At 43.7% G+C, this 25972-nt stretch overlaps 1 protein-coding gene, 1 long non-coding RNA gene and 1 pseudogene across 4 annotated transcripts in view; 2 read left to right on the plus strand and 1 right to left on the minus strand.

Moving 5' to 3' along the window:
* Window positions 1-2507, plus strand: part of TAF3 (TATA-box binding protein associated factor 3) — a 178853-nt gene extending 176346 nt beyond the window's left edge. The window contains exon 7 of the mRNA XM_090266491.1: window positions 512-2507. Coding sequence (XP_090122617.1) covers window positions 512-626 — 115 coding nt within the window. The 3' untranslated portion in view covers window positions 627-2507. The remainder of the gene's footprint in view (window positions 1-511) is intronic.
* On the minus strand, window positions 2236-24137 carry LOC150019550 (uncharacterized). 3 transcript variants are annotated; one of them, XR_016509057.1, is made up of 4 exons: window positions 24029-24137; window positions 11808-11921; window positions 9094-9244; window positions 2236-2979 (listed from the first exon to the last, which is right to left on the minus strand). It is a non-coding gene; the product is annotated as an uncharacterized LOC150019550 (long non-coding RNA). The 3 variants fall into 3 exon arrangements; XR_016509055.1 differs by having other exon boundaries at window positions 9094-9346; XR_016509056.1 differs by lacking the exon at window positions 2236-2979 and adding an exon at window positions 7669-8366 and having other exon boundaries at window positions 9094-9346.
* LOC150019551 (large ribosomal subunit protein eL18 pseudogene) lies at window positions 5672-6623 on the plus strand (annotated as a pseudogene).
* Window positions 24138-25972: the final 1835 nt, after the last annotated feature.

Genomic DNA, 25972 nt, shown 5'->3' on the forward strand with positions numbered 1-25972 from the left:
CATTGCTCAGAAGAATTATACTAGTCTTGGCTGAAAGGATAAATGAGCTAATTAATTTCTCCACTAGGGCCTATAAAAGGGGCATTATGTAATATAATCATCCACTTGCCCAACAGTAGTGCTACATAAACGAGAGCTGTTTGGCTTGGATTTCTGGTGAATATACCATAGACTTAAATTTTTATTTAATTATATTTTTAAGACTTTATTTATTTTTAGAGAGAGGGGAAGGGAGGGAGAGAAACATCAATGTGTGGTTGCCTCTTGTGCACCCCCAACTGGGGACCTGGCCTGCGACCCAGACATGTGCCCTGACTAGGAATCGAACTGATGACCCTTTGGTTTGCAGGCTGGTGCTCAATCCACGGAGCCACACCAGCTTGAGCTGTTTAATTATTTTAAAATATCTAAAAACAAGGAAAGAAAGCGTGTGTGTGACACACACACACACACACACACACACACACACACACACACTTATTTATCCAAAATCTTTTTTCTTAACTTGTAGGCCCTGTGTTGGAATAATGGCTGCACCACCAGAAGAAATGCAGTGGTTCTGTCCCAAGTGTGCCAATAAAAAGAAGGATAAGAAGCACAAAAAGAGAAAGCATCGAGCACATTGACATCTCCTGCAGTGTGGACCAGTGGCGTGGCCTCAGGGCTCCTTTCCTGCTGACGCAGAGGGCAGTCATGCACTTTTGCTGTCCCATCTAACACCAAGTTCCTATGGATGAAGGATCTTGGAAGACTGAGAACAGGAGAACTACACCGTCCACTCTGGATACTACCCTTCTAAAACAGACTGGCCTGAGGCTACGCGGCGGTGTGATAGAAGAAACCTCAAGTACAGGTGTGGCATGAGGACTGCCCGGCCTCCATTCTTCTATTACCAGTGACAAGTATTCATAAAAAGACTATAATCTTCCCTTTTGATTTTTTCTGTTCTCTCCAGGGCCTTTTCATGAAAGATTAGATGAGAAGATGATGTGTAAACCACCTTGACTGTAATTTAAAGATGATATAATTAGGCTGTATGCAGTTTTCAACCTCTTTCCCTCTATAGTAAAGTAACCATAATAACAGAAATGAAAACTCCGGTTGGAGTATTGGTAAATATTTTTATGATGAAAATATATGAATCTTCCCTTCCCTGCCCTGTTTTTAGTATTAACATGTAAAATGTTCAGGCTTTTGTGAAATATCTTATATTTTTTAAGAAAAAGGTTTCTATCATGTCCTGTTTGCTTTCATGCAAATTATTTTTGTTCACTCTCACATTTTTTGTTTTTGTTGCATTCTAACTTTGCCCTTCTTTAAACAGCTGACGTTCTTCTCACTGCTTCTACATTTCACCAACCTGTATAAAAACTCTTCAGACTAGAAGGTCTCCCCTCATGTAAATAATAAATATTTATAAAATAGTTATTTTTAAAATTTTTATCGTGTTTAATTCTGGCTTTCTCTGAAATCCACTGTGATTTCAGCCATGTCTGTAATTACTGCTGTACATAAGCAAAGAAGGCTAGAAAGCAGAGCCATATTGAAAGTTACTATCTACCTTGCACTGTGCCTGCACAGTGCCCAGAACGTGGTGGGGACACAGCCCTAGCAGTTGGAAGGAAACCACGGCAATTTAAATCTCTAGTATATGACTTGAAATTGATTTGTTATCTATTTTGTTTCTGTAAATTTCTTGGACTTACTTTTAGTAAAGGACATGTAGATTCCCCAAAAGTAAAAAAACAAAAAACAAAAAAAGTATACTGCAGCATTTTGTGTTTTTACTGTTTTGATTCTGCAAACCTGTTCATTAATTTTGTGGTTTAAGGCTGAAATGAAGACTATTATGAATTTTTAAAGACAACTCATCAAATTTCAGGGTATTGCAAAACTTTATTATATTGCTATATGCCCACTATTTATTATATGTTATAGATGTCTGAGAGATAAACCAAATATTTTATTTTTAATGTGAAACATCAAATTTAATTTTATTAGCATATTTTAGCAACTTTGGAATAAATATGGACTTTTACTTGATTTTGAAATAACCCCAATTTGGGCCAGTGTAATGGATATCTTAAATGCTAGAATGTCGGCTTTGAGCCTAATACGAATATATTAATAGAAATTGTGATTTTTTTAATGCCACGTAAATTAATATTAGTGTATGAATTAGTCATATTTTAAGACCTATTATGTGGTTAGAGAAATGAGGGTTTCTGCCTTGAATGTTAAGTTGCAAATCAGTGGAAATGGAATAGCCCTTTTAAGAGTACAGTATTTCATTGGTGTGCTTGTTCTAGAAGCCAAATTTTTCTATCCCTGCAAAGAAAGCATCTATGTTGAGATTTGTGTTTTTTGTTTTATTAATTTGAGATCAGTCTAAATACTTTATACAATATTTTCACATGCACAAATATACCCATTAGTGCTTTTTGGAGAGCGAAGGGGGGTGGGGAAGTGCAAAATAAAGATTATTGGCTATTTCATAGTTTGCTTTTCCATTTTTTTTTTATTTAGGATTTAGTTCCATGAGGCATGGTCAGTGGATCTAAAGTTGCCACGTTTAAGTGAGCCGGTCATGCTACTGAAATAAGAATGGAGGTGCCTATATTTCACTTTTCTCCCAAGCCTACTGAGAGGCTTCAGCCCTTACTATATTGAAGGAATTTCAATCAGTTTGTCCCTTGCTATTTCATGGTTGCTTTCCTAAATCCAGTTCATGATTTTATAAATGGCCTTTGCAATAATAAAACCAAAGAATCATTTTCAGGGGGCTGGATAGCTCAAGGGATTAGTAATGGAATACAGAGCCTTTCACCTCTAGGTCAGTGAGTTGAATCCAGTCCAGGTCACTAGAGACCCAGAGTTGTTACCATCTTCTGACTGCTCAGTGGCCTGTGTGAAATGGACTGGTGGTCTCAGTCTATGCTGGATGGCTGTCCGTGCACCAACCAAAGGAAGTTCAAGAAACTGCAAAAAGAAATGTGGATTTGAAAATAAAACACTTGTGTTATAAAGCAAAGTGAGAAAGTTGGGCATAGTCGTTCTCCACCAAGTAATACTGAAGAAAAAAAGGAGTAGCTTACCAAAGCCACAGACATGACAGGGAACAGACAGGATTCACTTTCCTTAATGAAGTCAAACAAAACAGGGAAAGAAACGGCTGATATTGGATGAGGGGAGAGAGATACATTGGAAAAGATGATTTCACCAGGAGAAAAACTTCAGGGGACCCAAGCAATAGAAGAAAATGGGTTTTGACTTGGGGGAGAAGGAAATCACAGAGCAACAGGAATTTGAGGAACTACTGTGACTGAAAATCCAATGCAAAGGAATGGAAAGTATTTCCCTTTGGAGCATTAGAAGTCGTCCAGTTGTCTGTAAACTCACGGACTGTTTTCACTTACACCAGCACTATCGCCTGACCTTAGCATCGATACTTTATAAAGAGACTTAGTCAGGAAAAAAACTGGCCTGGCTAGTGATTTTATTGGAGGAGGTGGCATTTAAGAAACAGATGCCCTCCCTCCCAGGAAACAGAAACTCCTCTGGTGAGATAATCTGCCTTCAGAGCCCTGTGTAGCTGGCAAAACGTAATTTCTATGACTGACACAGTGTTTCTCTTCTGAAAGTGTCTGCAGTTAAGTACAGTGAGGATCTTTATCCTCCAGCCAATTTGTGGTTCCAAATGTCCTGAGGAAAATCAGAGGGTATCAGAGCATTCTGGCTTTGTCCAGCTTTTTTCAGAGATAAAACATAGTGCATTAGTCTCCGGGATTGCCTAAACCTCCTTTGTTCTTCTTTCAATAGGATGATTAAACAAAGACCTACTAACCAAATTAAAGTATAAAATGAACCCTGCGATTTGGAAACCTTGCCAGTTCGAATGCTAATGAATGAAGTTCACTGAAGGCATACTCGCTGACTTCAACACAAATAGTTTTATGGCCAATCTCTTAAGATCATAACAGTCTTCTTTAAAATTTTAAGTCTGAAAGTAGATGAGTTGCCCTGACTGAGGAATGAAATAGATAATGTTGTGAATAATGTCTCTTTCCACAATAGTACCAATCATTCTGTTAGGAAATGATTTCTTTGATAATCTTGCATTAGTTGTAGCCTAGAAAGCATAGAGTAATTATTAATCCATCGGTGCAGGCCAGTAGATGACACTGGGGATTAGATATCTAGGTGGGCAACTGAACTATTTATTCTTAATTTAGAGATAACATTTAGTTTTCACATGGGTTATTAAAACAATGCTAGTTACTTTTTTTTTTTTTTTTTTTTTTTTTTTATCCTGGACAACTCAGATTTTAGTTTGTACCACAGTTTTAAACACTGTACTTTGTCCATCCAGCATTTGCTGGGCACTCTTCATGGAAATGGCAAGATTTCTAGACCCACATGCCGTTTTTCTAGTAATGTGGCTTCTGAGGTCTTGTAGTCGCTTCTCTTTCTCCGTGGTTTTGCTGTTGTTTTTGCAGTATTCTGTGTATTAAGATGTGCTTCATTGAGCCTTAAGCATCTTTCATACTTGTTCTTTTCCCATCTGTCCACCTTAGCCTGCAAGTGGTTTTAATGTTGATAAAGCTTTATGCTTTGAAATGTTTATATTTACAACAAAGTATTTAAAGGCTTAGGTAGTTACATTAACTATCCTAGGAACTAGCAAAGTTGACATGCTGGAAAAAATACATATATAAACACACACACATAAACACTCCACAAGATTTAAATGTGTTGGGTTTTCAGAACAGAAGCAAATTTTAGGTACTTTGCCTGAAGCAATAATCTCATAGTATATCTTTGTAACCTAGTTAGTATTTTGTTAACCTTTTGAAGTTTTATGAGGTTTTATTGGGGGGAGGGGTCTTGTTTTTGACTTAATGAAATGTTTAGAATGGAACTATCTTAAGCAAAATAGCGCAAACCTGAAGCATGTCATTTTTACTGTCCTTAATGAGTGAAGTATTGCCAAGTTGAATGGTTTAAGGAAAATCTACTGCTTTTAGTTGACTCATTTAACCTATAGATGTACTTATAATTCAAATCACCTAAAATTATTATCAGGTTATATTCTAATGATTTCTTATGTACTGTTTGGAATGTTGATTAAACTTTTTTTGGCTAGCCTTTAGAAAGTGAATTCTCTTTAAGTGGATTCCTAATTAACTAATTCTGCATCTTTCCTTCAATCTATTAATTTTGACATGGCTATTTACAGCATTCACAGAAATAACAGCCCCAAAATATCACACATTGAGCCATGTCCATATACTTCTCAAAAAAATCCTCATTAGTCATAACTCTCGGCAAGGCATATCACTCACTGTGGGGATACAAAGATTAAATGAGACATGTCTCCAGTATTATAGAGCACTATAACAGGTAGTTACAAAGGAATCGTGGTCCATGCCTCAAAAATGGATCCAGATGAGACATTCATGGAAAGATGGCCACTTGTGACTAATTTTCAATTTTAGGTCACTGAGACTAAGGAACATCCTACCAGGAAATGTAAGCCAATATAGAATATAAGCACAAAAATATTTATAGCATGACTATTTGTATATAAAATCCATAAAGAGGAAAATATGCTGAATTTGTAGGGAGGCATTCAAGGGTGAGAAAGCAAGGAAAGCATCTAGTAAAGATAAAAATGGTGGCTTCCTCTGTGGGGAGACTGTGGAGTTTGGAGGGGAAGACAGGAGCAAGATGGGACAGCTTCTGGAATACAGGTAATGTCTTATTTCTCCACCTGGGAAGTGGTTACACAGACACCACTTTGTAACTATTTGTTAAAACTGTATATGTAAGTTTAGCTATTTTTGTGTTTGTTGTCCTCTACAATTAAAAAAAAAATCATAACTGAAAAAAAGGAAGTTGACCAAATTACAACCTTCACAGGAAGAATTATTGTGTTTGAAACTGAATAAAAACAAAAGGTCCTCTGTAGAGAAATAAAATTAACCTGAAATAAATGTATTTCTGATGCCATATATGTAAATCAAATTTTTGTAATTCCTGTCTGGACCTGGTGAGCACTAGGCACCATCTTGGGAGTCGACATCTGCCATGACAAAGAGCGAAAGGTTCACGCAAAGAGCCCAAGAGCCAGGACACTGCCTAAGGCCGCGGGTCAAGCTGTACAGGTTTCTGGCCAAACCAACTCCACCTTCAACCAAGTGGTGCTGGAGCGGTTGTTCTTGAATCGCACCGACCCACCACCTCTGTCTCTTCCTCGATGATCCAGAAGATGAAGCTTCCAGGCAGGAGGGCAAAACCGCTGTGGTTGCAGGGACTATAATCGATGAAGTGCGTGTCCAGGACGTGCCCAAGCTGAAGGTGTGTGCACTTCGTGTGAGCAGCCGCACCCGGAGCAGCATCCTCGAGGCGGGAACAAGACCCTCACCTCGGACCAGCTGGCCCTGGACTGCCCCAAGGGCTGCGGCACTGTCTTGCTCTTTGGTCCTCGCAAAAGCCGAGAGGTTTACAGGCATTTTGGCAAGGCCCCAGGAACCCCTCACAGTCACACCTAACCCTACCTATGCTCCAAGGGCTGGAAGTTCCAGCGTGCAAGAGGCCGACAGGCCAGAGATGGCTACAATTAACCCCAGATCCTACCTTGTTAAAAAGATTTCGGATGCTGGAAAAAAAATTGTTTTAAATCCTGTCATGACAAATGTCAAAGGAGAGTTTGCTTAAAGGAACAATAAGGTGGATTTTCACCAACGAAGTAGGGTAAGATGGGAGAAAAAATCATCAACAAACACCTACATAGTTTTAAAAATATATGAAGAAAAACACTTCCTTTTTTAACTTTGAAGGATTAGTGAGGCCAGCTGCACCCAGAGCTCCCCAACAAGGTTACTCAGAATGCCGCTTTCTAGAAGCTCAATGCACATCCTCTCATGTCATTCTCCACCCAAAAACCCAAATGGAATTAGGCTCTCGGGTGAGGTTGATTGGGTTTTTAATTTTGTTTTCCTTTGGGAAAAGTATAGCGCGTAGCTGTAAAAATTTGAATTGAAAACCTTTAAGGGGGCATACCGCCTTCTGTGTAATGTGGTCTGCTTACCTACCTGATTCGTAGGGACACTGACCCTTCAAGCACATTTCTAGTGAGTATGTTTTAAATCAAATATTATTTGAAATTTGGTAAAAAATATTTTTTGGCTTACCATATTTTTGCCAAATTTAAGAAGTCAAGTTGAATTGGCAAGACCTATGCCCCAGTAAGGGTGCTTACAGGGTTTTTGATTAGCTTCATACATTAAATTGGTACTTTCTGCTTCACATGTCTTCTTTTCAAATTGCATTCACATATTTATCTGGATTTTAAGGAATCTAGGTAACATGATAATAGCCAAGAGCACACTTTTTTTCTTTTTCTTTTCTTTTTATTTTACATTTTTTGTCAGAACCTGAATTTGAATCCTGGCTCTGTTGCTCAATTTCTGAATGAATTTGAATAAATTGTTTAATTTCTCTAAATCCCAATTTCCTTCTCTGTAAAAGGAGAATGAGAACATCTGCTAGGATAGTTGTGAAAATTGAGTGAAATCATATGTAGAGCATTTAACACATGGTAAGAGCTCAAAGAATGATAGCTACAGTATCTATTGTAACTTCTCTCTCTTTTTTTTTTTTGTTGTTGTTAATCCATTAATATATGTTAACTTGCTCTTTCAATAATTTTTCAGTGCTCTATGAATTCTGGATTTTCTATGAGCCTCAGATTCTGCGTCTCAACACCCTATCGAAAGAGTAATCTTGGTATTACAATCAAGGCTTGAAAAGCTGGACAGTACACTAACTAGGCAATTTTATTATCAACTAATTTGATACTGGACATAGAAGTTCACCAGGAGAGAGGCTTCCTACCAGTGCTTTTCTTCAGAGCGGACACCCAGCTCAGATTTATGTGTCTAGGTGGTGAGTAGAGGGAGAAATATGCTACTGTCCCAGACCTAAGTGCATGCATCAGCCGGACTGTATAATCAATATTAATATGTAGCAGCTCAAAATGCAATTGATTTGGTTGCATTGGCATTTTCTACTTATTATGCTATGCAATCTCAGAGAACTAAACAAAATAGTAAATGACAGAGGATAAGCCATAGTTCAGCTTCACCTACGTTCATCAGGTCCGTGGTTGTACATCTATTCTTGAACATCCTCAAGCTCTAGTGCAGTCAATGTATCAGATAAAGTAAAGAAAACCAACTTACGCTGAAAAGGAGAGATTTCTCAAAACGTTCTAAATTTGGTCCAACTGTAGGGATGCACTAATTGTTAGAGCACCCCCTAGTGGAGGAGGTGCCTCCGTACCCGTTCTCTGTGCCTTTAGGAATCTGCAATACACAAATATTTGTGTTCTTTAGTCACTGCGCTCAATCTCAGGTCTCAAACTGTTCAATAGAATTTTCTGTGATGATTGAAAAGCTCTATATAAATTCTTCACCCTCCAGTACAGTAGCCATAGCCACATGGGCAATAGAGCACTTGAAATGTGGCTACTGCAAATGAGAAATGGAATTTTTAATTTCATTTAATGTTAACTAATTGAAATTTAAATAACCACAGGTGGCTAGTAGCTACCACATTGCAGTGGGGTTCTAGAATATCCACCTATGTATACATTCCTTGCTACTTCATTGCAATCCTATCCTTCCATATGGCCAGGAAGGTCTGTGTGAGAAGGTAGTGTAAGAAGCACACTTCCTAACTAACTATATGCCTTGATTCTTTCAAGGGCCTCAACCCTTTTGTTTTGAAACAAAGCAATCGCATGAGACCTCTATGCTCCTTTGGTGCTAACATGCTGTGTTTGAGATTTAAACAGTTAAAGATAAATACTTTCTGTTTAAAATGTGACATCTATTCAATGCCTGTTATGATTTCAAATCCATAGGTGAAGGGATAACTGCTGTGTGAATGGAACCCAATCAAAATGACTTGAGCTCACATTTTCAAAGTGTCAATTGGGTTTAAAATAATATTAGAATTCAAAAGTAGGCCCTGGAACCATCCTTTTCAGATGAGCTACCTCTTGCAAAAGCAGATTTCCACAAGACTCACAGGAAGATGTTCTCCAGCAGGCGCCACGGCTGTGGCAGCGTGGGTAGCAGAGCCACTGCTGGAGAGAGTGCATTCGCTGATGTTTCCTGCTCAGGTGTGTATCTTCAATTACAAAAGGATAAAACAGCACAGAAGCACGTCTGTTGCTTTACTGTCAATAAAATGGAAGAAGACAAGTGGACAGTTCAATGTTTTCAACTTAAACTCACAATTTTTCATTAAGTACATATTTGATGTATCCAGGAGTCTGCACCTGTGTACAAAATATCAGTTGTCAGTGGTTTCTATAAGATTTTAGTGAAAATTTTCTACACTATTAATATGAACATAGGATATACCTGCACTGAATCTATGGACATTTGAACTACTTCTTTGAGGTTGCTAGCATCTAAGAAGTAATATAAGTCCTTTCAACATCTACTTCATTTCTTGGGTGGCTAGTTATTTTTCAAATGTTTTTATGTACAAAGCATTGTCACTGAACTTTGTTTCAAATCACTAAAAACAATAGAGAAGGTCCACTTATTGATTACAAAATACCAAGCCCTATTTGCAGGCTTCAAATTACCAGCCTACCAAAACCAAGCTAGCCCTGTTTCAGTTTGTAGTCACAGACAATACAGCAATTTAATGCAGCGGAAATCCTGACCAAACTCAAAAGATGGTATTTCTGCCATAAGAGGTTATTCACCTCCTCTCCCAAGCAACTGATTAATGTCATTGTCAGATAGTTGCCTACTTTGTCTCTGAAACTCATATCAAAGTTTGTGTATATAGACTCATCTGAAGGATTTTTATACAAAAATACACCATGTAATTACTATATACAGTTCACAACACTTTATATTTACATATATCCATGTATAATTTTTGCAATTATGCTGCTGATAAACACAAAAGTCACATTAAATGGCTTTCACTTTTAATATGTATAATGCACTTGGAAACCAGAGTGTGGTTAATAAGAGTTTGCAAGCTCCTATTTTTCATTAAGTTGTTAATCATGTTTCATTAGTGCTCAAAGATCAGAAGAAAAGCAAAAATTTAGGAACAACAGTAAAAGAAGGTCTGGGTGAGCTGTCTTCCCCCTGGCACTGCTCAGGTGTGATGACAGCCTATGTCATTAAAACAAACAAACCTTAACACAGCCACTCGCTGGTCTTCACTGACATTGTCTGATACTATTTTTTTTTTCACTAGAAAACTTGTTTTTCTCATATTAAGTGGAGTACTGTCAGAAACTATGTGTGAAGGCGGGTGGAAACAGTACATCTTATATAAAGAAGCGGCACAAGGTTTAAAAAGTGGCTAGAATTTCAGTAACTTGATTGTTTAGACTCAGGTGAGGGCACCAGCTCTGTGAGCCAAAAAGAAAGAGAGAGAGCGAGAGTGAGAGAAGGAGAGAAAAAGAAAGAAAGAGAGAGAGAAAAAGACGGACAGACATTAATCGTGTTGTAACTAAGCCAACCCGCTAATCAGGAATACAAAATATGGTGCTGAGATACTGAGGCGCTGTAGAAATGCTGCCGAATAGTGAACATGAAAGTAAACATTCCAAACTCCCTACCCTTCTCCCACCTAATCTGATGGAGCCACCCAATGCTTTCTTTACACAAGGGTAAGGGGAGCCGGCTCCCTCAGCTGTCTATCGCAGGCTTTTAAATGGACTTCTATTAAAAACTCAGTTGAAGTATCTCCTGGCATCAGTGTGGCGTTTAGTTGCCTGCCGGCTGGCCCCAGTAGGTTCAACCACCCTGCAGCCCCCCCCCCCCTGTAATGGAAAGCACCACGTGATCACCCAGGTCCACCCCAGCTCTGTTTTCAAGGTCTTTCCTGAAAGTTGGCCACAAAGATAACCTGGTTTCCATGCTATTTATTGCCTAGGAAGGAGGAAGGGTTGAGCCCAGCCCCTCTGGGATGTGAACTTGTGGTTCCAAGGAGTCTAGGGAATAAATCTGATGCTTTCAGGACTGAACCGCCCCATAGAGTGAATCCAACTGTTTTCTCTTAGGACCAAAAAAGGGACCTGAATGACAATAGCTCTTTCTTATTTGTGTCCCATTGGGAAAGAAAAAGAAAAGAAAGCTTTCCCCGGTACTTTAGGACATATTTAACCCAGGACTTTTGCAAATAGTGACTTTTCTACATTAAGAATGAACTCCTTTTAATATTTTTATTAACTGAAACATCGTTACACCTGGGGCCTCCATTTACTGGTGGTAAATCTGGTTAACTTCAGAGACCCAATATCACCTGTTCCATCGAAATTGATTAGTTGGCAGGTTAGGGAAGATTATATGGTCAGGTCAGCTGCTCCCCTCCTCCCTAGTGTTCTAGCAAAGATAAAATTGAAATGATGTTTTTAAGAAAAATCATTGCTTTCTTTTAAAAGATTGCATTAAAAATAACACTGTAATGATAACAGCCCAGATGTTTGGTCTGTTTGTATCTGTATTTAATATACTTTGGGACTTTGGTTTTGGGTGAATTCTAGGCATAGCATTACTTATGGCTTCATCTAGCTAAAGGAACAATGTACTAAGTAGGCAAGACATTATTGAAAAACAGTGGGAAAAGTTAACTCCTTAGCTTTTAAAAATAAATCCTCACTTGGCCACAAGTTTTGGAAAAGACTTTGCAACTTCTGATGTGTTGCAGAGAGGTGCCTCTCTGGCCACCACCTTCCTTACAACTATTGAAAAGCGTATTTTTACCTGATTGTAGTTACTACAAAACGTTTGCATCAGTTTCTCAAGGTTCTGCCACTGTTTGGAAGACTTGTCTGTGAAATCCAGCTCCTCAGACTTGCTCAGCTTTCATAGCGTGCCCTGGAAAAGAATCACAGGCAAACTTGGTACAAGGGTTCAGCGATGGTTTTAAATTATTTAGAGAAACTCAGGTGCACAGATACTAGGACATATGTGTATTCAACACATGGAGAATACCTCTTCCTCATGCAAAAGAGCTAAAAATTTAGGCCCCATTTCTGGCACTTTAAATAAAGTTCCCTTTTCCAGGATTATTTATCATGGTTAGTGGTGGCCATCAGTCATGAAAAGTTAACAAAGACCTACTGGGTTTATCTAGAGGCAACTAAACAAGCATATCTCACTCTTCTGTTATCTTCTTGTTAACGAAGCCCTATCAGAATGTTCTAACCATCAGCATTTACTGCACAGGGGCCCTTTATCTGGGATGATATATAGAGAGCCTATCAATTAGTGTGAGGGTTTGTAGATCCCTGCCATATATTCATGAGAGCTCCTATCGTCTCTCTCCAGCACAGACACGCCACAGTGTGGTTTTCTGGGCTATGCTCACCTCCTGGGCTGTGGTTCAGTAGTAAAACTGTCAGAGTGCCTTTGGTCCAGGCAAAGCTGCAACTCTGAGACAAAGCCAAGGATCAGGGCTGCTGTTCTTAACACACACAACTGCATAGGCCAAGGTCCCACACAGCAGTATCGACAAAACACATAAAGAAACATGAGCCTTGGGGTTGCCTTTGCCTAAGCATTTTGCAAAAATCAAAATCAACAACAAAAATACAACGTGTGTATCTACTTACTTTATACAACTGGAAATATGAGGCAAACACTTTAGTTCTGGATGTGTGGCTGAGGGAAAGGAGAGCTAGTCACCAGAATGGTGTCCTGATTCTATAACTGATCCCCACTGCTGCTTTCCTTAGAGGCCATCCCGGTTCCCCAGTGTCCACAGGGTAAAGCCACTTAGCTTGACTTCCAAGGCTCCACATTATCATGTGTCTTGTCTCCACCTCTCTCCCTTCTCCCCCACTCAGGGCACACGACATGTCTCATGGTTCAGTGGCCTCTCTGTGCCCTTTCTCCACCCCTGGGCCACTGAATTCACCTGCTCTCTCCTGGAACTCCCTTTGACCAGCTCTGCTCCACGAGGTCCTGAACTTCCCCAGAGAGCCACATTGGTACCCATTGGAGGCCATCTCAGGCATTCTGTCCTCGGGGCTTACCTACCATCATTGCCATGCTTTTAATGGAGTATTCAATGCATCTATGAGGATTTATTTGCTGTCTTTCTCCCCACTCCACCTGTGGGCAGATAAAGTTTCCTACTTCACAGTCTTAGAGCTTAGCAGGGTGACCATTGAGGTATATAGTGTCAAAGGAAGAAAGGAATGATGAATGAATATAAATGCTCATCCCTGTATTGCTATTCCTCAGTGTATCTTGAGGTCTCCTGGAAGGAAAGCAGGAGGCCTACACAGCAGTGATGAGAGCTGAGCCAGGGTTCCCGTCAGACTGACTGGGTCATCCATTAAAAAGGGATAAACCTATTTTAAAGAATCTTCTGAGTATTTAATAAGCATTAGCTTGTTACCTATGTGTTTTTGATGGATGTGGTTACTGTTGTTATATAATAATACTTTAATGGCCTTTGGTACAAGTGCCTAAGCCTCCAGTCATCTGGACAGACTTTTTCCTAGGAAAGCATTTCCATCAGTTAGGTTTCCCCCCAAATATTCAGTGGAGTGATGAGTCGGATGACATGTGGTGCCTTAAAACATAAGAATCACAGATTTATCAGACATAAAGCTGACCCACCCTCAGCAAAGATACCCTGTGGCCACAAGAGCACTGTCCTTAACCATTTTCACCTACACTCACCTGTAAACTGGTCTGCAGGGTGACAGCACAGCCCTGACACCCCATACATATGTGGCCTTCCTTTTACAACCCCCTCAAATGCCAGGCTCCAACACTCAGAGACCCAGGTCTCCACCACCCTCTCCACCAACAGAGAGGTCAAATATGACCTCTCTGAACGCTGGCAGGACAGAGGCCCACACAGGAACCCAGTCTGCTTCCTGCAGCCCCTCTTCCAACCCTCAACCTACACTCTTTAGGCACTTGGAGTCTCCTGTTAAAAAGTGGGATCAGCGTCCCCCACGCGCCCTACTTCTTGTACCCTCTGCTCAGGTCATTGCAGCTCACTCCACACCTATGACCCCTCTCAGCTCCTGTAGCCCAGTGCTGTAGATGCCAGCAAGAGCACCGTTTGGGAAGGCCTTGCAGAAAGGTGAGCTGGTCTGAGGTTCCTTTCTCTAGATTATTTCTTCTGGGACGTTTGTAGATGTGGGCAGGAGAGATCTAGAAAAAGTCCGCTGACTTCCTGGTTCAGGGTTTCCTCCCTTTCTCCCTAGGACCTCCCTTGTACTAGGGTCTCCATTCCCCCTTGGTGGGGATCCTGATGGGGGGGGGGGCATGTGGACCCACCACACCAGCTCTTCTGGAACCTGCACTCCAGCCCAAGCCAGGAAATTCCCGATAGGGCAGGCGATGCCATCCCTCTGGTTGAGCAGAGCATCCCCAGCGCTCTAGGGATAGGACAGAGGAGGAGGGGAGGCCGGAGCTGTCACCGTGAAAATGGCATCCCATCTGGACGACAATGCCTCCTGGGTGGCCTCGATAGGCAGTCGGGCAATCCCGGGCTTGAGAGTCATCCTCGGAGCCCCTTAGAGCACATTCCACCTGCCGGATGAAGGAGCCCGGCCCCCAGCCCTCAGCCCTCCGCACGTTTGTGCCTGCCTGGCTCCGTTCGCTGCCGGTGTCTGCGGAGTATGAGCCAGCTCCGTGGCCTGGTCTTGGCTGGCGGGTGTGTGCGACCGCCCGCGATGGGCTGGCCGGGAGAGCTCTCCTCTCGGACGCGCCCCTGGCCGTGGGTGTGGCGGGCGCGTCGCCGCAGAGGGTGCAGGGGCCCCTCGTGTGTCTCCGGGGCCCCGGCTGGTGGGTGCCGGGTCTTCCCGGGTCAGGTTCGCAGAGGCCTGACAAGAGCTGGAAACCCAGGCCCTAAGGCACCAGTAAGTCCATTACTCCCATAACAAAGACTGGGAGGGGTGAAAGGGAAGGAAAAGGAGACTCCGGAAGGAGCAGGGAGGGAGGACCTGGGAGAAGATGGAAGGAAATAGAGGCCTTGGCCATCAAATCCTTCCTAACTGCCCTTTGGTTCTGGCAGCCTTGCATATCGGGAATACAAATGTTTGCCATGTTGGCTTGAATATAGACCGGTCAATCTGACCTTGACTGACTGCCCCAGATTTCCCACCCACCAGCCCTGGCCCAGGCTGCTGCAGAGAGGATTCCAAGCGGCCCGAAGTGCGGGAGGCTGAGCCAGGAACCTGGGCCCCAAGCAGGTCCTTTTACTAGCCAAACTGGGAAAAGAAACCTAAGACTCGTGCGCTCCCGTCAGGTGGCTTCTCCAGATCCAGGGCCTCCGCAGGAGCGCAGAGCCTTGGGAGGAGAGAGGAGAGGGAGGAGCGGAGAAAGGGGACGTTGCTCAGGGAAGACTCCAAGACTGGGGACAAAAGGTAGCTGTGTATAGGAAGGTACGCAGAGAAGGAGCCTCTGTTAACCGAGTCCTGGGGAGGGGGTGGTAACTGCCTGGGAAGCCTGTTCCGGTTTACACTTCGATGCTGTCAACGCTTCTTCTTATTCTCAAGGTCACAGAGGTGGAGACTGAGAAGACCCCAAAGGCAGGTGGGCAAGTAGAGAGACCTCTTGCACCAAGGTGACTGCGTGTTGGTGTGCAACTGAGTGTGCATGGGGGGCCCACGAAATCCGGTGCAATTACTGCCACACAGAGCAGGACAATGGTACCCCCTAGTACAACTGCAAACTAGTTTCTGTGTTGGGGGAAAAAAAGAGAATAAAAGTTTAATAAACGTGTGCTGTGTTGTGAATGACTTTGTGACGACCTCTGCTGCAAATGGCCTATGCATGCGGAATAATGGTCTCCTTGCAGAGAGGGAAATAGCTTAGTGCTATCATCGTTGCCTCGGTAACCATCTGAGTCCCCATCTAGCAAGAGAGAAATGAGTTATGAAAAGGCTTGAGTGAAGAAGGGATTAACACATGATCCCAGGGACAGTATGTCAATCAAAATCAACTGAGAAATTACACTGCTCTATTTGAGAGTTTCTTCGGAACCGAACGCTAGTGGAGTTGGGTGTGTATATTCTCTCTCTCTCTCTCTCTCTCTCTCTCTCTTTCTATCATTTGAGAGAGAAAGGAGAAAAGTAGCATCGTGATTCGTCTTCATGACTATTATTGAGAAGTTACACTGAGGGGAGGGGAAGACTCACGAAAAGGAGGGTTATTGAAGAAGACAGGGCCCCTGCCTGCCCTGGGCATGCCCGGGGCACCTCGCCTTTGTGTCCCGCCTCTGTCCCCCAACCTGAACAGCCCTTCACGCCGCAGGCTCAGGAGCAGTGGCCTGCGAGGTCAGGGCCTGGCGCTTGGCCTTGGCCAGACCCAGAACTGCACGACTGCAACGTAGAGGGGATGATGGGGGCGGAGATATGGGTCCCAGCTCTGACGCCTGAGCAGTAGCCTTTGACGCAGTCTTTTGCCGGCTGTCTACTGCCTCGACTCAATTTTCGACCTAGGTTCTCAGAAATAAATATTTGAGTCTGGTGCACACACCCCACAAACCGGCTGTGAGACCCCCTCTCCCCAGGAACACCAGTGAAAAGGCCACGCACGCGTGGACATCCCCACCTTCCCCCATCTTCAATCACCTCCAGCACAAAAATCCGGGTCTGAAAAATAAAGGGTGGGGGGAGACCACACAAAAAAGCATTCCTAACTCCTGTGGCATCCCGAGCAGCGGAACTACCGCTCTTGGTCCCAAGACTGTGTCTTCGGGGACTTCCGCTCTGGCACTTGAGTTAGGAATTTTGAAAGAAACCTCAATCTGTGCACCCCCTTCTCCAGAGAGTGACCCCAGAATTGTGGCTATTGCTTCTGGTTGTACAACTCTGGGGTTGGCTTGCCGTCGGCACTGGAGCTGAGGAAGTTTGTGGCCCTCTCTTCTGGACATCTGAATGGCCAGCACCAGGTTGGGTGGGGGAGCGATCCCAGGGTCCCCAGGTCACCTCTGCACATTCCCTGTTAACCTCCTTGCCCCCACAACCTGCTCCATGGCCTTGACCGTCATCTTGTTCAATGCCCTCATTTAGTAGATGGGGAAACTGAGGCCTTGAGAGAATACAATTACTAAACGTACACATTGACACGACTTGGAGAAGAGCCCAATTTCTTAACCTCACTTTAGAAAATTGGCCTCATTAAAAAAAAAAAAAAAAAGTTTTCAGGAACTTTTCTCAAACAGTGTGTCTTACTTTGCCCTGCTAGGGCAAGGAGGAATGTGAAAGCCCCTCAGCCCACATCTGCCTGGGTCCTCCTTTCCTTCCTTCCTTCCTTCCTTCCTTCCTTCCTTCCTTCCTTCCTTCCTTCCTTCCTTCCTTCCTTCTTTCCTTCCTTCCTTCTTTCCTTCCTTCCTTCACTCTTGCTCTGCCCGCCTCACTCCCCGGCGAGTCCCACACAAGTTTCAAGTCCTGAGCGCCCCGCACAGTTAACTAAATCGCCTTGACCCTGGCGCTATTTGATATTTGCCTCCTTGACACTCATTTAGGAGCTCGCAGCAGCAACGCAGACATTGGACAAGTCCAGCCTGAAACTGAAGCCTTATGAAAGGGGGAGATGGGGAGAACCTGATAGCTGGAAACTCGTTTCTCCAAAGGCTTTCGGGACATTTTAGCCCGGCTCCAGGTCCGCGGAGCGCCAGGGCGCCGCCAGTGCGGGTGTAAACGTTAAATGTTAGCTATTTGTTCCAATGATTGGCATGAAAGTCGACTCTTTCTTGTCTTCTTTTTTTCCTCCTTCTCCCTCTTCCCTTTCCTTTCTCTCTCTGCCCCTCCGGATTCCCACAAATACTGATTCAACCAGTGGCTCCTGTAATCCGCCTTTCCTCCCACCCTGCTGCCACCCAAGTCAGAAAACTAACAGAACAATGACAACCAGGACGAGGCAAGGGGGGGTGGGGGACACACTTTGTTGGTTCTGCTCCACTTCTGGATGCAACTCTATTCCCTGCGATGAACTCTCATCTCTTCTTTTTCCTAGTCCCTTTTCTCTCTCTCTCTCTTTTTTTTCTCTCTTTTTCTGACTTTCCTTTCTTTCTTTTTTGGTGGGGAGGGCCTTAATTTTTTTTAAACAGTGCTGGAGAGAATGAGAAGTGTCAGTAGCATATGAGAAGTTCAGAACTGCTGTGCTATTAATGAGACCAACAGATGAGCAGATAAGCAAGTAGCCTGGTTTCAAAAGTTCCAGTTTTTTGCTTGAGAAGAGCACCCGACAGAGAGCCTTACTCCAAGCCCCAGCAATTGAGTCCCCCCCCACCCATGTTCCAGGTATCAGCCCAAGTTCCCTAACCCCACTCCTGAATTCTTTATTCCAGAATCTCCGTTCTGAGAGGTTTGTTCCACCTTACCCCACCCAACCTCACCATAATTCTCCATTTACTTTATTTTCTTTGTCATTACCTATACCTTATTCCCACTGAACCTTTTCAAATTCTAATTAGTGAAGCTTCATTCTTCTCACTCTTTTCCCCAAACTCCCTCTCTTCCTACCTCTCTCCTTCATAAAAGATTTTGGAGCCAAGAAGATAAGATATGCAATCCTCTATCGAGAATCCTGTAATATTAAAGATCAAACGTGGCATCAATGGAAGACCAAATGCAGAGAGAAACAAAAGGGGGAGGCTGGGAGATGCTCATCAGCTAATTACAGCTGCAAATATTATGCAAATTTATCTTGGCACAGAAATGGAGAAAGCGAGTTTAAGTGCGGAGATAATGCTGGAAAATTGAATGTTCATCTGGGCATGGGAAACGGCCCAGTAGGCTCCATTGGTCTGTTTCATCTAGGGAAGCACCGGTTTTATACTCCTATCAGATCATCTGCACTTCACTGGTTGGGACTGAGAAATTAATATTACTTATAATTGATACTTAAAATTCCTGGAGTGTTGTATCCTAAAGAGAAGGAAGAGAGGAAGAGAGAAGAAGGGAGATGGGTAAGGGGAGAAGAGGAAGAGAGGGAGAGAAAGAGAAAAGAGAAGTCACACATTATTTAATACAAAATTGGAACTACATATCTGAAGTCCACAAAGGCCAAAGTGAACTGAAAAATAAAAGGACAATATCCCAGAAAATCAGGTCTCTTTCTCTCTCTCTGCCACCTAGAACTTGAAATATCTTTACCATCAAGATCCAAGCTTCTAAAAATTTATGATCATGAGGCTGCCCACTTTGCTTAAGGGTGTAGGACAGAATCAGATATTGCGATGTGAACTCCAGCTGGCTGGGAACCTAGGGTAATCTCAGCAGAGGAAATCTGAATGATGGGGAGGGGTGATGACCAGGATCCTTTAGTAGATCTAAGCAGAGCGAGAGAAGTAGAATTGGCTCCATAGAAACTTACTTTTCCTTTTGCCCCAACTACACCCCCATTTCTTCCATCTTTACTGGTCAGTGTTGACCATTCTTCAGTCTACTTTGCCACTGCCTGAAAAATCATATTCCTAGGAAACAAGCTCCAAGTCCTCATATTTCAGAAGTAAATGTTCTTAAGAGTAGAGGAGAAAAAAAGACAATTGGAACTACAGGGAACAGAAAGAATTTTTTTTTTTTTTAAATCAAGTCCTCCTTCTTCCTCTCAGTACAAAATCTACTGCAACTCAGAGAAACGTGGAGAATTTCAGATGAGCATTATTCAGGTGCAAGCCATCCAATTACCAGGAAATTATGATCTGACGTCAGGAGGAACAATTGCAGAGCGAATATGTATGAATCTCCTCTCACTGGTTTGCTTATTTGCAACGATTGTTTAATCCAAGCATAGAGAAAGTAATCAACAGGCACAAAAAACTTGAGCAAATTACTAGTGACTCCTGCCCCTTCTACTTCCTGAAGCCAGGAGGTTGCTAGTGTTTTGGGGGCGGGAGGGGGGTACTCTGGGTATAGCCTTGGACTTTGAAATCTGTCCTAAAAGAGGCAGAGGGCAAAGCCTGTTGCATTTAGATGGCTTTTATTCCTTTGGTGTTAGGGCAAAAGACAAAAGAAACAAAATGCCAATTATTGTAATTAACCATTAAATGAGACGTGTGTCCTTTCTAACTCCAAAATGGAAGGAAGATGATGAGGATGGGTGGAGGGGGATAGTATGGGAAAACAGGAGGATGCACCTACCACTCTGTTCTGGGAGAAAGAAACCTATGCACATTCTGCATGTTAACAGACAAAGCCAGAAGAGTGTGTGTGTATTATTATTATTATTATTATTATTATTATTATTATTATTATTATTTTGAGAGGAAACTACTGGAATTGATTTTTTGTTTGTTTGTTTATCTGGAATGGAGCTGGAGTAGACAGCGGTCAGTGTGGGAACTGTGTGGCCAGGAGATGATGAGGGGAGAGGAAATCTCAGAAAAAGTAACATTATTGGTATCTCTCTATATAAAGATGCAAATGGCATTTTATCTTAACTTGGCTCTGTGCTTTAGTCAGTGTTTATGATTAATTATCTCCTTTTTCATAAAAATAAATCATGTTAAAAATTAGGATCTTGGTGCTGGGGAGAAACTAAGCACTGGTTTCAGGTCGATCTTGTTAATTTCAGCCTGAAATTGACACACTAATTAAAGAGCAGTCTGGTAAAGCAGGAGCGGCAAGATTATACCCAGCTCGTTTTTTAAAAAAAATCAGATCTACCTTATATTTTCCCAATTAAAAACTGCAAAAAGCCGTTTCACTGCCCCAGGATAAAAAATAAGGGCCCCCTTTTCACAACGTTGGCCATCACTTTCTACCATCAGATTCATTGTGATGTATTAGATGCAATAAATTATCCCATGTAACAAAACATTGGGAGCTGAAAGGCAGATAATCTGGAAAGCAGAGATAAGGATTCATTATTCCAAATCATTATGAATCCAACGTTGCCTCTGACTTCTTTCTTAATCAGCTCCTCTGATCCTGGATATGTGAGCAGTACAGATAAGGAAAGAGTCGTTTATAATTCTCCACCTCGTCTAATATTTTAAAATAAAGTCAGAGGCAAGAAAACGCCATAAAACACTGGTGAGCAGGCAAGCGCCGAATGAAAAATCACTTCCATGTTATTATATCCACAGTAAGATTTAATTAAAATTCTCCATGTCCACGTGCTTTATTTTCAGATAGGATTTTTTCCCATCACATAATAATTGATAGGAATTTGCAAACGGGGCTATTTATTTAGGGCGCCTGGGTGGAATAGGTCTGATTTTTTTTTTTTTTTTTTTAATTTCCAGTCACTGCTTTGTGGAACTTTTATTTGCGACATCCATGGTTCCACACCACCCAGGCTCCCACTGCCCAATCTTCTGCCCCCTACCCACCCCCCAACTAACTTGCAGTTCTCTGTTGGGGAAACACAGGCAAAGTCATAAACCTGAAAGTTGAGTTTAATAAAAGTGTTCTGTTAGGAAAAAGAAGAAGAAAAAACAAAAGCACTGATTGTCCCCACTTCAGACAATGGTTATGCCCTCCCAACACCCTTCTACACATTTGTAATGAATTAAATCTCAATGAGTGGGATTGAAAGATCAGAACTTTTAAACCAAGGTTAATATTGAGTGTGTGTTTTCATCTAGCAGAGAGTGTACTTGAAAAACTAAACCAATCTAAGGCTATATAGAAAGGTAGAAAAACTGACAAGGGGGATGATACTGAGGACCAGTTGGCAGGAAGAAAAATAATACCTGCATTTAAGGAAAAGAAAGGGAATGTTTGAAACACAGAAGAATAAATATATGGTTCCTACAACCCTGAATAGAACTCTAAGTGGCCACACATTCTTAGAAAGATTGGAGATTCTGTCAGCGATTATTCCTTCCTACAGGGTCTCTTTTTTCTTTATCCAACAGGTGAACTTCATATCTGCATGGCCATCACAGAGATCTGGGACACAATGTTTCTATTATCTATTAGTCATTTACTGATCTATCTCCTATCTCCAATTGCCCGGTGACTTCCCTTTATACTTAAAATCCAATCAAATGCCTTAGCTTGTAAGATTGCGACCCAATGCATGACAGGATTTAAAGCTGGGAATGCTGGTGCCAATTAGGCCAGCACAGTTGCTTCCAGGACGAACCCCAAACCAAGCTCTGTCTTCAGGCCCAGGAGCCTCAGAACACTTCTCTCCCTGGTTCAGCCTCTGAACCCAAGCCCAGGAAGGACAATTGCCCAGGGTGAAGAGGTTAAAAGGGCAGGAGTAGGATGTGTGGACAGGGGTACCAACGGTAGGTGAGCATCTGAGTGTCTGTCTCTGTGTGTGCGTGGCAGAGAACTGGATCCCCGCCTTCTTTAGTGCACCACCTAAGGACTCCTTAATTGGAAGATTCTCCTGAGAGTCCTGAACTCTTGGAAATGAAGCCACCCTTGTCTCCTCTGACTTGCTAGGATGGGGCAGGCTCTGAGCATCTGGGATCTGTTGCCCTCAGCATTTAACACAGACAGCGGTCCCAGAACAACTGAGGGCAATTTTGCTCTCTTTTCACACACAGAGAAAGCATATACACTCGCACAGACACCTGAACCATGAATCAGTGAGTCAGAGTAGAAGCTTTTAAAATTCAGTAGGTGACTTGTAGCTTCATTAAAGCAACACCTTTACTGTATGTGGGGTGCCGGTGTTCACCAAAGGTGAATAAATCTTTAGGGATAAATTCTCTCCTTGCTTCATCCCACTTCTTCCCCACCGTCAACCCCCCCCCCCAGCCCTCTTGGACTAATTCTCTCTTGTACCCTTAATTAGCAGCGGTGTCCATTTCCAAGTTCATCAAGACAAGAAATGCTCAACTGGCATCTCTTCTCTGAATTTTGCCACTCTAGGACCATAAAATTGAAAATTAGTTTTATTTTAATTAGGTCCTTTTTTAAAAAAGGCCAAGTATCTTTGGCCTTCAGTTTTCTCAAATGAAGCCTTCCTGTGCTACAGGTAGAATTGGGGTGACGGGAGAGCGTGTGTACGCGATCGCATTTCTCAGTCCCTCACCAAAGAGTCACTTTAGACCTGGAGACAAGCAAGTGCCCGCATCAGCAGAAAAAGAACTCGGAGACCCGCCGGAACCCGCGGAGGTTGCGGGCACGCACGCGTGGACAAGGTGGCGAGGGGTTGGGTGTGCGGGGTGACAGAGGGACTGGAGGGGCGAGATCGGGAGCCGGCTTTGGGTTCCAGAGGGTGCGGGACGGGACCCTGAGTCTGAGGGACCAGACCAGGGCTTTCCAGTTGGAAGCAAATCTGCGGTGGGGGAGGGAGAAAAGAGGAGAGAGTGGTAGAAATGAGATCTTCGATCCTGGCCAGAAGCAGAGGGGAGCCTTGGAGAAAGACACAAAGGACTCCACGGGCTTGGGGGATGGCGAACTAGGTGGGGTACAGCTAACACCCAGGCCGAAGAGACAACTGTCGCCGTCTGGGTGACGGATGACCGCTCCCGGCCATCCTGTTCCCCACCGGGCAGTGTGCGAGGAGAAGCGAGAGGGTCTCAGAACCCTTTAGAGGGTTCCGGAGTTCCCGCCACCTTTCTCGCCCCTGGCCGCAGCCCGACCCTTCGTGTCCTCCCTGGCACGGCCCACGCAGCCCCCTGCGAGGCGCCAGGGTAACAAGCTGGGTGAAAGCTGTCCAGAGAGTGACCTTCTCCTCTCGTATCCTCGAAACACGCAGCCCTGCCCACCCCGCGTCCTGGCGCCGGAGAACTTGGCTCTGCCGCTTGGTGGCGGAAGGAGGGCGAGAGAGGGCAGGAGGGCGCAAGAACTGGTGAGCCCCTGACTGGGGTGGGCTTCAGGGTAGGGAACTCCTCTACTGGACAGGTTGGCTAATGAGAAGCCCTTGTACCGCCACTTTCGGCTTAAACCTGGAACCCCTAAAGTCGGTGGGAGCTGAGGGCACAAACGGGTGGTGGTGTGTCTGAGTCCAGGGGCTTTAGCCAGCTGGAGGCCTGGGCGCATCCCCGGAGCTCCCTCCCACCCTGAACGTGATGCTCCCCCGGCCTGGGCATTGCTCTGTACCTGCTCTCCAGACACCTCGCTCCACCAGCAGTTTTACTCTCACGCCGCATTCCCTGACGCTCCCCAACTGTCCCTCCTCAGGTTGCTGCCCCACCTCTGCCCCACTCGGTCCGACCTTGCTGACCAATGGTCTCTGCAACCGAACAGGCACCTCTGAACACTTTGCACCATTAAGCTGGGCACCTCCTTCCTACCCAACTGGTTCTGGCACAAGAAACGTCTTGACTTCCTGGCCTGGCAATGGACACTTTTTGTTTTATTTCTCCCAAAAGATTTATTTATTTTTAAAGTCAGTCTCCATACTCTTATTGTATAAATATTGTGAAGGCAAAACTCTACCTGTCAAAACAAATGGACCCTGACCTTTCTATCCAAATGTTTATGGAGTTTCATTTTACCCTTGCAGAAATTTATTCAGGACAGACTCCTCCGTGGGCTATTTTGATCCCCCACTAGCAAAAGTAGGCATGGTACAGGAGAGGGGGGCTTTGGAGGGGAAGGCTGGAGTTGGCTCGGTTGGGTGGGTAGACAAATAGGACCATTTTCCTCAGACATTTTATCTTTAGAACAACCTCTGCTTCTCTCTTCCTTATCTCACTCTTCTAAAAGTCTTTATGAAAAGAGTCGGGACCCCTATAGAGCCCTCTCCCCAAACTTCTACCTAGTGTGCACATGGCTACCTCTGCCTCTAAATGTTCCTATGCCCACCATGAGGAGGGTCAAAGAGTAGTAGGAGGCCCAGAGCCTAGTCACCCAGCATCCTGCTTTCTCTAACTTTCACTGGCCAGTGGTGGCTGAAGACAGATGTGGCCAGAGAATGCAGGAATTTTTAAGGTGTTAGCATAAACAGAAACAGGAGAAACAGTCAGAAAGGAGAAAAACCCTGTGGGGCATAGGCCGTGCTAATGGTGGCCACCAGTTGTATCTAGAGAAACTCCCACTGAGTTCCCATTTCTCCAAAAAGGGGAGGAAAACTCCCCAAAGCTTTTATATCTATGGTAGGTATGACCCAGTCAACACTACTGCTGACATTTACAGTGTTCATTTCAACCCTCCCAAAGGCAGTGGGCTTTGTAGTCACCAGGAGCTGGTTACATTTGAAGCAATCTTTCCCCATCCCCCCAACTCTGCTAGTTTCGTTCACCCCTTATGTGCAGTTTTCTTGTTTGCAAAAGAGGGGGGGGGCGATTCATTCCCCGCTCAGTCTTCTGCCCTCCCTTTCTTTCCCCCTTTGCAACCCGGAAGAGCTCTGCTCTGTACAGAGAGCAGGAGAAGGCGGAGGGAGGGGGTTCCTGGGAAGGATGTACATCACCCAGGTTTTACTTCTTGCTGGAAGCCTGTATGAGATGCTGTAAGCAGCTGGGGCAGTGAGAACCGCAGCAGCGACAACAGTGGCCAAGTCTGCCTGGCATTTCTGCCTTCAGATCTCCGGCAAGTCAGGAAAAAAAAAAAAAAACAGCTGACTGGCAGGAGCGACATACCCAGGTCAGTGACTTCTCTCTCTAACTCTGCACTCGCTTCCCCTAATCCACGTGGAGAGAATTAAAAAGAGATCTTGGCTCCAAAGGGACAGCTGCCTCTGGAAGAAAGTGAACCAGATCTCAGTCCTATTGTTCTTTCTGGTCACTGCAAATCTTGTGCTTTCTGCAATGACCTTGGGCGAGCGTGGTGTGTGCATGTATGTGTATGTCCTTGTTTGGAGAAAAAGCTTGTAGAACCAGGCATGTGAAGAAGAACTAAACAGAAAAATAAGAAACGGCAGAAGTGTTTGGGAAGGGCTGGACACACATTTTCCACTTTGGGAGGGCAGAGGATTGGGAGAAAGAACCCATTTGCAGAGAAGTAGCTTAGACTTCTTTTGATGGTGGCTGCAGGGTCCCAGTGTCAATTTCATGTTTATTTTCCTGTACTTACAAGTGTATGTTTAGGCTCATTGTCTCCGCA

The sequence above is a fragment of the Furipterus horrens genome, unplaced genomic scaffold (genome assembly GCF_987537825.1).
Source record: "Furipterus horrens unplaced genomic scaffold, mFurHor1.1.pri manual_scaffold_2, whole genome shotgun sequence".
Classification (NCBI taxonomy): domain Eukaryota; kingdom Metazoa; phylum Chordata; class Mammalia; order Chiroptera; family Furipteridae; genus Furipterus; species Furipterus horrens.